Source organism: Macaca nemestrina, chromosome 2 (assembly GCF_043159975.1).
Source record: "Macaca nemestrina isolate mMacNem1 chromosome 2, mMacNem.hap1, whole genome shotgun sequence".
Classification (NCBI taxonomy): Eukaryota; Metazoa; Chordata; class Mammalia; order Primates; family Cercopithecidae; genus Macaca; species Macaca nemestrina.
This window is the reverse complement of record NC_092126.1, coordinates 38,849,719-38,862,364: the sequence shown is the minus strand read 5'-3', so window position 1 is coordinate 38,862,364 and position 12,646 is coordinate 38,849,719. Positions and strand designations below refer to the sequence as shown.

At 42.0% G+C, this 12,646-nt stretch overlaps 1 protein-coding gene across 2 annotated transcripts in view; it reads right to left on the bottom strand.

The window, feature by feature from the left end:
• The window catches only part of LOC105469912 (propionyl-CoA carboxylase subunit beta), a 92,530-nt gene that overhangs the window by 48,132 nt on the left and 31,752 nt on the right, over positions 1 to 12,646 (bottom strand). For both annotated transcript variants that reach the window (XM_011721503.2, XM_011721504.3), the window contains exon 6: positions 539 to 649. In XM_011721503.2, the coding sequence (XP_011719805.1) occupies positions 539 to 649 (111 nt within the window). The remainder of the gene's footprint in view (positions 1 to 538; positions 650 to 12,646) is intronic.

Here is a 12,646-nt window from a genome sequence, read left to right as displayed (position 1 = left end):
ATAAGTTCAAATAGACTTCATTTAAAAATATTTTTAAAATATAAGTCCGTTAAAGTCATGTAATAAAGATATGTACCTCTCAAAATGAAGTGTGAGATCAGATTTATCCATTACCATTGTGGACACAAAGTAATAAAATGACAAGGAGATGAAGAAATAAAGGTGAAACATCAGAAACAACTTTCCAATAAACGGATTACAGAAAAGCCTTCCATGAGAAACTTCTTGACTAGGACTCAGTAAACAGTTATCTATCTGTTCAGAGGATAGGATTCATCGATTACCTGAAAATCATTTGCAATTCAGATCAACAAGTAAAATCACCCAGCAATGAAGTACATAAGCACCCCCTGCCACTGAACCCCCACGGGCTACAAATTTCATGCCAAAACCCTCTCTCCACTAACACCTTATCATCACTATGCTGAAAGCCAATGAGAATGCAGATAACCTAGATCTGGGTCAGGAATTATTTTTATTGCAGGTAAGGAACTGCACAAATATCAAAGGGCACCAGAAACAGGCCCTTCTTTCTTACCTTTACCATGAACGTGAAGTCTGTTAGGGCTGGGGAGTAGACAGCCCCACCAGCACATGGGCCCATGATCAGAGAAATCTGAGGGATGACTCCGGATGCCGTAACATTCCTCTGCCAAAACAGAAAAGCAAAGGCATCGGGTTACAGAGATGTCTGAGGCATTATCTGCAGAAAGATAAAGACAACAATACGATAACATTTGGCTTTTTTTCCACAGAAATTCTATACAGGAGGCAACAGACCTAATCAGTAAAGTTCTTTAAGAATTAGATGTGCATTTTCTCCCCATAACTGCTGGGATGGTCAGCATATTACTTTCTGAGGCAAATATTTTCTCTCCCCTCCCCTCCTGCGCAGCAGGTTCCCTAAAACCTTCACTAAGGGCATGAGGTACAGAGTGTGTCCCATCACCCACACCACCGCTCCAAACACAAAGCCCCCTGTCTGTGTAAAGCTGCCTGAAAGAAGAATGAAAACCTCATGCAGAGTTTGGAAAGCCAACACTTATCCTGTCACCCTGACCTCTATTTTGAGTCCCTCCACACCCTCCACAGAAGGCACACAGTAGTCACTTGGCAAGGGTACAAGGCAGGTGCTTCTTGACGTTGAGTACCCAATGTCTACTCTGCCCATCCCCAGACAAGGCATGCAGCAGAGAAGGAGGTAGGAGGAGCCAGAAAGCCTCCATAAGGACATTGTGTTGTGAAGGACTAAGCCTCAGTCCACCTCCTAGGAAAGACAGGATGTGGTGGCTCAAAGACCCAGGCAAGATGACAAAGGCCCAATTACTCTTTTGCCTTACTTCCAACCCCTTTCCTTCTCCTAAGTCCCATCAGTTTAGGAAAAGTAGGTGCGCTTTTCAGCCTGCCTTGGCTCTAAGCCCAATCTCTACACAGCTAAGGACAGTGCAAAATGTAATCTGTACTTTCTGCAAAAATACCAAGGTAGTTGGGGAGACTTCCAGCTGTGGCAGAGTGAAGAGTTCAGAAAATTCTCTCCCCAAAAACAACTGGACAACATTGTCAAAAACGAGTATTTCGGGGTTCTAAAAATGAGCCAAATGTAACAAACTGATAAGTGTTTATTCATTAAAAACTGCTAAAGTTGAGATAAGAACAGTGAGAGCCTGTGGCATTCTCTTTTTTTTTTTTTTTTTTTTTTGAGATGGTGTCTCTCTCTGTCCCCCAGGCTGGAGAGCAGTGGCGCCATCTCGGCTCACTGCAAGCTCCGCCTCCCAGATTCACACCATTCTCCTGCCTCAGCCTCCCGAGTAGCTGGGACTACAGGTGCCCGCCACCACGCCCAGCTAATTATTTTGTATTTTTTAGTAGAGACGGGGTTTCACCGTGTTAGCCAGGATGGTCTCGATCTCCTGACCTCGTGAACTGCCCGTCTCGGCCTCCCAAAGTGCTGGGATTACAGGCGTGAACCACTGCGCCCGGCCCACCTGTGGCATTCTTAACCAAGGCTGCCATCATTGCCCATACCAGCTCAAAATGTCCTACTAGATGAAAGAAAACAACACCAGACTGTAATTCAAATCCACAAGAACCAATTAAGAATGCTGAAAATGATAAATATGTGATTATAATACTACATAAGTATAGTTCTCTTTTCTTAGTACTTTGAAAGACAAGACTGTATAAAGCAATAATTAACACTGTTTTGAGTATTATATAACAATAAAAGCACAAATGAAGGGGGCAAAAATGGAGTTACATTGGAGCAAAGCTCCTATGTTTTACCAGAATTAAGTCAGTATTAATTTGAAGCAGATTGTGATAAATTAAGATATATAGTAACCCTTAAAGCAACTACAAAAAATAACTCAAAAAATACAGCTAAAAAACACCAGAAATTAAAATAGTACACTAAAAATATATGCTTACCATAAAAGAGCTGAGTGACATCACAGAAGAGAGAATAGGAAGCTCCAGGAATCCAAGATCAAAACAACTATTCAACTGATAGAAACTGTCCAAAGCAACTATTTTTGAACTCTGGAGTCCAGTCAAACACTTCAGGGCCCAGAGGAGAGTTTGATAAAGCAGCAAGTAAATTTCAGTAAATTTCACATTTATTAATAACATGGCTGCTATAATCCCCCAGCCAACAGACCATGGCAGGTAGCCACGAAGATGTTCCTAGTGTAGCCAGCTGGTGCCAGATCGGGAAATGAGAACCTTTGCATCTTGGTTTTTCAATCTTGAAAAATCAAGGTTGTGTGTTCTGATTGCTGACCACTGCTTTTGATGGCTGAGGGGCCAAGCATAGAGGCTGGCATTGTTTCAACCCTGATGGGCTCAAGCAGCTTCTCAACCACAAGGGATTTAAAAAGGTAGTTTGGTCCACACCCCTCCACCCTTCTGGGAGACAGACATTTAAGGAAATTATTGTGAGACTGCTGGTTAAACACAGGGACAAGAGAACTGAAATTTCAATGACCATATTCAATAAGGAACATACTCTTTGCAAAAACAGCTTGGGAAAGTTCAAGCAGATGGATCCAAGAGTTGACAAGCAAAAATCAGCTATTCCTGAAGAGTGGGAGAACTAGACTTCCAAACTTCCAAACATAATATTCAGAATTGCCCATCCTCAACAAAAAACTACTAATCATACAAAGAAATGAGTATGGCCCATTCACAAGAAAAAAATAATTTAACAAAAACCGTCTCTGAAGAAACCCAGATATTGGACTTAATAGTCAAGATGCTACACAAACTGTCTTAAATATGTTCAATGAGCTGAAGAAAGCTGTGGGGGAAAAATTACAGGAAATTAGGAAATCAATGTCTGAACAAAATGAGAACACCATAAAGAGATAGAAATTATAAAAAGGAACAAAGCAGAAAGCCTGGAGTTGACAAGTACAATAACTGAAATGAAAAATTCATTTCCGGGGTTCAACAGCAGACTTAAGCAAGCAGAAAAAAAGGACCAGGGAACTGGAATACAAAACAATTAAAATTATCCAGTATGAGGAACCAGAAAAAAGAAAAAGACAAATTAATAGAGCCTGAGGGACCTGTGGGAAACCAACAAACACGCCAGTATAGACATTATAGGAATCCCAGAAGAACAGAAAGGGTCAGAGATAAGATTTGAAGAAATAATGATTGAAAACTTGCCACATTTGATGAAAGACATAAATATACATACCCAAGAAGCTCAACAAACTCCAAGCAGTACAAACTCAAAGAGATCCACATGGAGACACATTATAGTCAAACTGTCAAAACACAAACGCAAGAGAAACTTGAAAGCAGCAAGATAGAAGCAACTCATCCCATGCAAGGGATCCTCAGTAAGATTAACCATGGAGGCCGGAAGGTGGTGGGACATATTTAAAGTACTGAAAAGTCAGGTGCACTGGCTCACACCTGTAATCCCAACACTTTGGGAGAATGAGGCAGGAGGACCACTTGAGGCCAAGAGTTTGAGACCAGCCTGGACAACATAGTGGGCCCTGATCTCTACAAAAAAAAAAAAAAAGTTTTTTTAATTGGTCAGGCATAGTGGTGTTTTACTAGCTACTCAGAAGGCCGACGTAGGAAGACTACTTGACCCTACAAGGTCAATGCTGCAATGAGCCATGATCATGCCATTGCACTTTATTCTGCATGACAGAGCAAGACCCTGTGTCTAAAATAAAAACAAAATAAAGTATTGAAAGAAGGCTGGGCATGATGGCTCACACCTGTAATTGCAGCTCTTTGAGAGGTCAAGGGAGGTGAACTGAGTCCAGGAGTTTGAGGCCCACATGAGCAACATGGTGAAACCCTGCCTTTACAAAATACACAAAAATTATTCAGGCATGGTGGTGCATGCCTATGGTCCCAGCTACACAGGAGGCTGAGGAGGGAGAATCACTTGAGCCCAGCAGGCGGAGTTGCTGTACACCAAGATCACACCACTGCATTCCATCCCGGGCAACAGAGCAAACCTCTGTCTCAAAAAGAAAAAAAGAAGTATTGAAACAAAACAACTGGTCAACCAATAACTTTATATCCAGCAAAACTATCCTTCAAGAAAGAAGGGAAAATTAAGACATTTCCAAGTCAACAAAAGCTGAGAGCATTCATTCGCAACAGACATGCCATAGAAGAAATGCTACATGAAGTCAGGAGAAAAAATAAAGAACACTAATAAATCTAACTTCCTAGGTAAACATAAAAAGTAGTGTTGCACTTTGGTTTGTAATGTCTTTTTCCTATGTGATTTAAAAGGTCAATTTACGGCTCCTCTCAGCAGTGGCAGCCCCAGCAGAGGAGTCTGCACAAAAAATAAAATTTACAAAAATAAATAAAAAACAAAAGGCAAATGTATGAAACAATCATAAATCTGTTAATGAGTATACCATGTATAAAGATATAATCTATGACAACATAAAAAAAGATGGAGAGTTACAGAAGCAGTGTGTCTACGTACTACTAAAGCTAACCTGGTATTCTTCCAACTAGTTTAAGATATTAATTATAACCCCCAAGGTAACCACTAAGAAAACAAACTTTAAAATATGATTAAAATGAAAGAAGTGAATCAAAAAGGCAAACAATTTAACTAAATATCACCACCCCAATGCTGTAATGGAGGGACTGAGGCATAAAAAACCAAAACACATACAGCAATAACTAAATGGCAGAAGTAAATCCTTCTTTTTCAGCAATCACACTAAGTATAAGTGGATTAAACTCTTCTATTAAAAGACAGGGATTGACAGATTGGATTTAAAAACCAGAATCTATCTGTATGCTATTTACAGGAGCTTCACTTTATTTTTTTTTTTTAATTTTATTATTTTTTTTGGAGACAGAGTCTCGCTCTGTCGCCCAGGCTGGAGTGCAGTGGCCGGATCTCAGCTCACTGGAAGCTCCGCCTCCCGGGTTTACGCCATTCTCCTGCCTCAGCCTCCCAAGTAGCTGGGACTACAGGCGCCCGCCACCTCGCCCGGCTAGTTTTTTTGTATTTTTTAGTAGAGACGGGGTTTCACCGTGTTAGCCAGGATGGTCTCGATCTCCTGACCTTGTGATCCGCCCGTCTCAGCCTCCCAAAGTGCTGGGATTACAGGCTTGAGCCACCGTGCCCGGCCGAGGAGCTTCACTTTAGATATAAAGACACGAAGAGGTAAAGGATGGAAAAAAATATTCCATGCAAAGGGTAACCAAAATAGAGTCTCGGGGGCTATATTACTATCAGACTAAAGAGACTTTAAATCAAAAACTTACTAGAGACAAAGATATTACATATTGATAAAAGGTTCACTACATCTAGAAAATATACCAATTATAAAAATATACACACCTAACAGAGCCCCAAAATCTATGAAGCAACAAGAGCCCCAAAATACACAAAGCAAAAGTTAACAGAATTTATAGGGAGAAATAGGTGCACAATAATAGCTGCAGACTTAACATTTCACTTCTAATAATAGACAGAACAACCAGACAGAAGATCAGTTAGTTAACAGTACACTTGAACAACACTATAAACTAATACATATAAAAGACCTATAAACACTCCGCCCAACAACAGAGTATACACTTCTTGTCAAATGCATATGCAACATTCTCCAGGAGAAACCATACATTAATCCACAAAACAAATCTTAAATTCAAAAGGACTGGGATCATAAAAAAACATCTTTTCTGATCACAATGGAATAAAACTATAATTCAATAGCAATAGAAAACTGAAAAATTCACAAATACGTAAAAATTAATCAAAACACTTCTAAATAAGCAGTAGGCAAAAGAAGAACCTACAAGAGAAGTTAGAAAATATTTTGAAAGGTTTTGGTTTTTCCACCCCCACCAAGATGGCAGATAAGAGGCAGTGTTAGCATGCCTCTCCCACTTGGAAGAACAGAATAGTGTATTGAGATTCACATGGTGACCCTTTTTCCAAGAAGCCACACAGGAACTTAACAGAAAAACTGAAATAATCCACAGACCTTTTAAAGAAGTGGCAGTCTGCAGTCTACACTATAAGACAAGGGAAAAACTGTAAGTCTCCAGAGTGTGAGATGGGGAGAGGCTGCATTCAGATTCCCACTGGGGAACCTGAAAATCCAGGCCACGGGGGAAGGCCTTAACCTTACCCAGGACTGGGATTGATTTAGGGAGCAATAAGAAATAAAAAAGTAGAAACAGTGGCGGAAAAGTGCTTTGCAGGCATTCCTAGTCTCCAGTGCAGAGCAAGGTAAGCCATTCTTTATTGTACCTCACAGGGAACCTTGGGGAAGTCAGCCAACAAGCTCAGGCAGCGGTTGCAGGTTGAAAGAATCTCCCAATTTCAAGATATAACACTGAGTGGGGATGAACTCCTTTGTCCAGAACCCATATCTCCCAGGGGTAGGGAGAAGTGCACTGCAGCCACAAGTGCATGAGCCAGTTGCCTGGCCCTGCAGGTGGCCTGGGAGGAGCATGGCCTGAAAGTCACAGCTGCTTTACCACAGGGAAAGTTTATGGCCTGGGGCAGGTTTGAGTTCTGAGCCTAGGCTGCCTGGAACTTAGCCCAGTGCAGCTAGCAGAGCACAGAGGGAGTGAGATCTGCCTTTCTGACTGTGTGGGATCTGGGTGAGGCTTAGTGCCACCTGCTACTCCCCACGCCCTGTGCAAACTCTTCTGTGCAGTAGAGGCAGTTATATTCCTCTTTGGAACACTACCCTAATGACCTGAGAACTGCCCCCCCTCAGCCCCTATAGGGGCCATGGTTTTCCCCACACATAGAGAGACAGAGTGTAGACCCACCTGACCCAGCCCCCACCTGACTGTACCCCTCTACCCCTGGTTACTTAACACAAAGGACAAAAACTTTTGGCAGCTTTATAGCCCCCGTTGTCACCTGAGAAACCAGAATACCTCCCCTGGGCAACACAAGACAAGCTCAAATCCCACTGCTACTGCTGCAGCTGGTGCTCTTTTGCAAATGCTACCTCCTGGCTGGATGCCAACCAACACAGTCCATTAGGTAGAATAACACTGAACAGAAAGGAGTGCATGACCTAAGCTATCACTAAGGGAGGAGACTACCCCTCATATTGTCTTATGCCTAATTTCTACCTCCAAAGAAAGAAGTAGTAAAAACTAAAAGGCAGAAATGAAATCCACAGGCAGACAGTCCGGTGCCACGCCCTGGGCCTGGTAGTTAAAGATCTACCCCTGACCTAACTGGTTATGTTATCTATAGATTTCAGACACTGTATGGAAAAAGCACTGTGAAAATCCCTGTCCTGCTCTGTTCCGTTCTGATTACTGGTGCATGCAGCCCCCAGTCACACATCCCCTGCTTGCTCAATCAATCACGACCCACTCATACAGACCCTCTTAGAGTTGTGAGCCCTTAAAAGGGACAGGAATTGCTCACTTGGGGAGCTTGGCTCTTGAGACAGGAGTCTTGTTGATGCTCCTGGCTGAATAAACCCCTTCCTTCTTTAACTTGGTGTCTGAGGGGTTTTGTCTGCGGCTCTTCGTGCTACATTTCTTGGTTCCCTGACCAGGAAGTGAGGTGACTGGCGGATGGTCAAGGCAGCTCCTTAGGCAGCTTAAGCCTGCCCTGTGGAACATCCCTGCAGGGTACTCCGGCGCGGATCCTGAGAGCGCTCCCGGCTAGGCATTTGCCCCAGTGGGATGCCTTGCCAGAGCAGTGTATGGCAGGCCCCTGTGGAGGATCAACTCTGGCTGAACAATGGGAAGCAACTGGCGCTTGGAGTCCAGACATCTAAAACTTGGTAAGACTGGTCTTTGGAACTTGTCCACTCCATTTGAGTGGAAGCATGGCCTGATCACCCACGGTGTGCCTTTATCGGCACTTTGATTTTGATTTTGACTTGGTTTGAATTGCTTGACAGGACTGGTCTTGGGAACTTGCCTACTCCATCTGAGTGGAAGCATGGCCTGATCACCCATAACGTGCCTGTACCGGCACTCTAGTTTTTGTTTTTGACTTGACTTGGATTGCTTGATACTTTGGTTTTAGGTTTTGACCTGGCTTGGATTTCTTGATACTCTGATTTTGGTTTTGATTCTGGTTTGGTATTAACCGTAAAAGTGTGTGTGTGCCCTTTTTACCCATTCTTTGTTTTGTGGTGTGCATGTGGTGTGAGCATGGTGTTTTTTTCTCAAAGAAGCATGGGTCAGGCACAAAGTAAGCCCAACCCACCAGGAACTATGTTGAAAAATTTCAAAACAGGATTTAAGGGAGACTATGGAGTACTATGACACCAGGAAAACTTAAAACTTTGTGTAAGATAGACTGGCCAGCATTAGAGGTAGGTTGGCCATCAGAAGGAAGCCTAGACAGGTCCTTTGTTTCAAAGGTATGGTACAAGGTAACCTGTAAGCCAGGGCAACCAGACCAGTTCCCGTACACAGACACTTGGTTACAGCTGGTTTTAGACCCCGCACCCCATAGTGGTTGAGAGAACAGCAGCATAAGCAGCTGGCAGAGGCAAGCAAAGACCAGTAGAGAGAGAGAAAGGAAACAGAGAGGAAAAGAGGCAAAGAGAGAGAGGAAGAGACAGAGAGACAGAGAGAGTCAAGGAGAGAAAGAGAGGGAGAAAGAGAGAGGCAGAGAGAGAGAGAAAGAGACAGGCAAAAGGAAAGTCAAAGACAGACAGAAAGACAAAGACAGAAAAAGATATACAAGTAGTTTTTTTTTTAAAAAAAAAAGTGTACCCTACTCCTTTAAAAGCCAGGGTAAATTTAAAACCTATAATTGATAATTAAAGGTATTCTCCCTAACCCTATAACACTCCAATACCACTTTGTTTTCAGTGTAAACAAGGGCGTAGTCGGAAAGCACTGAGGTCACTGACAACCTGTAGCCTTCCTATCAAAAAATCTTTAACCTATCTGCAGATGGCCCAAATGCATTCAATCTGTAGCAGCAACTGCTTTGCTAACAGAACAAAGTAGAAAAATAACTTTTAGAAGAAACCTCATTGTGAGCATACCTCACCAGTTCAGAAGTATCCTAAGGGGGAAAAAAAAAAAGATGATTTAACATTAACCTCTGAAAATACCCATAACCCAGCAGGTTTCCTAACAGGAGATCTAAATCTTAATTACCATACAAAGGTCTGACCAGACCTAGAACTCCCTTCAGGACAGGAGATATAGATGGTTCCTCCCGGGTAATTGAGGAAAAAAAAAAAAGAGAGAGAGAGCCATCTATACCAATTCTAAGTTAATTTAGACTAAATAAGGTCTTATTAATAGCAAAGGATAGGCTGGGTGCAGTGGCTCACGCCTGTAATTTCAGCACTTTGGGAGGCTGAGGCGGGCGGATCATGAGGTCAGGAGATCGAGACCATCCTGGCTAACACAGTGAAATCCCGTCTCTACTAAAAATAAAAAAAATTAGCCTGGCGTGGTGGCAGGCGCCTATAGTCCCAGCTACTCAGGAGGCTGAGGCAAGAGAATGGTGCGAACCCGAGAGGCGGAGCTTGCAGTGAGCTGAGATCCGGCCACTGCACTCCAGCCTGGGCAACAGAGCGAGACTCCATCTCAAAAAAAAAAAAAAAAAAATAGCAAAGGATAATTGAAATTCCAAACTTACAAGGTTTTCAACAAAAGTAAAGTTTGCTAAAAGTTAGCAGTGTAACATGTATTATAGTAACTTCTAATCTTGTGGCCTAAGACAGTCTAGTTCACAGACATAAAGGAAGTTCGCTTTGGAAAAGAATGGTTATCTTCAGGGAAAAAAGGGGAAAAAAGCGGGGGGAGCAAAATTTATGTAAAAAGAATGTTATATGGTAAAATCTTTTTTTTTTTTTTTTTTTTGAGACGGAGTCTCTCTCTGTCACTCCTGTCTCAGCTCACTGCAAGCTCCGCCTCCCGGGTTCTCGCCATTCTCCTGCCTCAGCCTCCCGAGTAGCTGGGACTACAGGCGCTGCCACCTCGCCCAGCTAATTTTTTGTATTTTTTAGTAGAGACAGGGTTTCACCGTGTTAGCCAGGATGGTCTCGATCTCCTGACCTCGTGATCCGCCCATCTCGGCCTCCCAAAGTGCTGGGATTACAGGCTTGAGCCACCGCGCCCGGCCTAAATGGTAAATTCTTATCCTGAAATAAATCAACTGGTTGTTTAAAGAAAGAAATGTTTCACTTTGGGAGGCCGAGACGGGTGGATCACGAGGTCAGGAGATCGAGACCATCCTGGCTAACACGGTGAAACCCCGTCTCTACTAAAAAAAAAAATACAAAAAAAACTAGCCGGGCGAGGTGGCAGGCGCCTGCAGTCCCAGCTACTCGGGAGGCTGAGGCAGGAGAATGGCGTGAACCCAGGAGGCGGAGCTTGCAGTGAGCTGAGATCCGGCCACTGCACTCCAGCCTGGGCGACAGAGTGAGACTCCGTCTCAAAAAAAAAAAAAAAAAGAAAAGAAAGAAATGTTTGTAATAAGTCAGAAAGTTAAGACATGTCGAAAAATTGCTTGTAAAAGTCATGAAAAAAAGTTATTAAAAAAGTGTGTTAGAAAAAGAATTTATGCAAGAAATGTTGTATAATTTAAAAGTAATTAGGCCTCCTGAATGTAAAACTATTGAAGAGACAGTTTATGTGCAAGGTGTATAAGGAAAGTAAAGTATACGTTTGTAAAAGGATTATAAGGAGGCATAAGAATGCAGATTTTTACCTAAATTAAAAGGTTAAAAAATTGTTTTAAAGGTTTAAGCAAGTTTTAAAATGTTAATTGTGTGTAAATTCTGTGTGTAAACGTATTAGCTAAAGTTAAAGAGGTATCATCCAGTTTTTCTGCAAACTGGAGATTAAAATAAAAGCATAACAGGTTTTTCTTAAAGCACAAACCTGCTCTTTAGCAAAAATTATAAAAGGTTAAAAAGAGTCTATAAAATCTTACCTTATGGTCAAACATTAAAAATTAGATAAATATATCTATAAGGTTTTATTACAATTAGGTTTAATATTAATAACACACTAATATAAAGGTAAAATTTAGCTTATCTGGTATAAAAATCATATAAAAAGCATTATCAAATACAAAATGGTGTTTGGCTTTCTTTGGTCTAAAAACTAATAAAAACAGGTGCTAAAGGAAATTTCTCAGTAAGAAGGCACCAAAGACTATAAAGTCCACTGTTGATGTCTCCACATTTAAAACAAAAGGTCAGTTCCTTAGAAATTATATATTTGGTTTATCTTCCACTTTCCTTTCCCTCAAAACTAAAAGTCTTTTAGCATGTGTACCACCCTTAGAATTTCTGTTAAACCAGCACCAGCCTGAAGATCACGTTCTCATCAAAGGGTGGAAAGTAAAACTCGAGCCAGCCTGGGAAGGCCCCTACCTTGTGCTGCTAACCAGCAAGCCTGCTGTTTGTACAGCAAAAAAGGATGGACTCATCACACCCGAGTCAAGAAAGCGCCACCCCCTCCAGTGTCATGGACCATAGTCCCAGGGGAAAACCCTACCAAACTAAAGCTAAGAAAAATTTAACTCTTTTCATCTATTTTATTACTATTTCTTCTTTCCCCATTCTATTGCTGACCATCTAGTTATTAACATAACCAAGTCAATTTCACCTCAAACGACTGCATTTAATGCTTGCCTTGTTATACCCTGTGGAGACTTGCCAAGTCAAAGACAGCTTTCTACTTCAGAAAAGTACTTCTGTGCCTCCTGACTCTCCTCAGACTAGGCATTAGTAAACTAGGACCATTTAATCTGGGGAGATTTCGATAAAGACCCCAGTGCCAACCAGGAGTCTTGCCCCCCAATGTACAGCTTTCATGCCATAGTTGGTCCAATGTTCTGTGGACCACTAAAGAGCAAGGATGGACTGCCCCAACCTGTTTCTGTAATTTCCTAAAATCATACATTCATTTTACTAGACGATCATAGAAGTTAAAGACTTAAAACAAACTTTAGCAATTAAGACAGGATACCAAGATGCAAATGCCTGGTTAAAATGGATCAAATATTCCATCTGCACGTTAAACAAAAACAATTGTTATGCTTGTGCACATGGCAGGCCAGAGGCCCAGATTTTCCCCCTTCCACTAAGGTGGTCCTCCAGTTGACCAGGCGTAGGCTGCATGGTAGCTCTTTTCCAGGATTCTATAGACTGGAGTAATAAGTCATGCCAAGCTC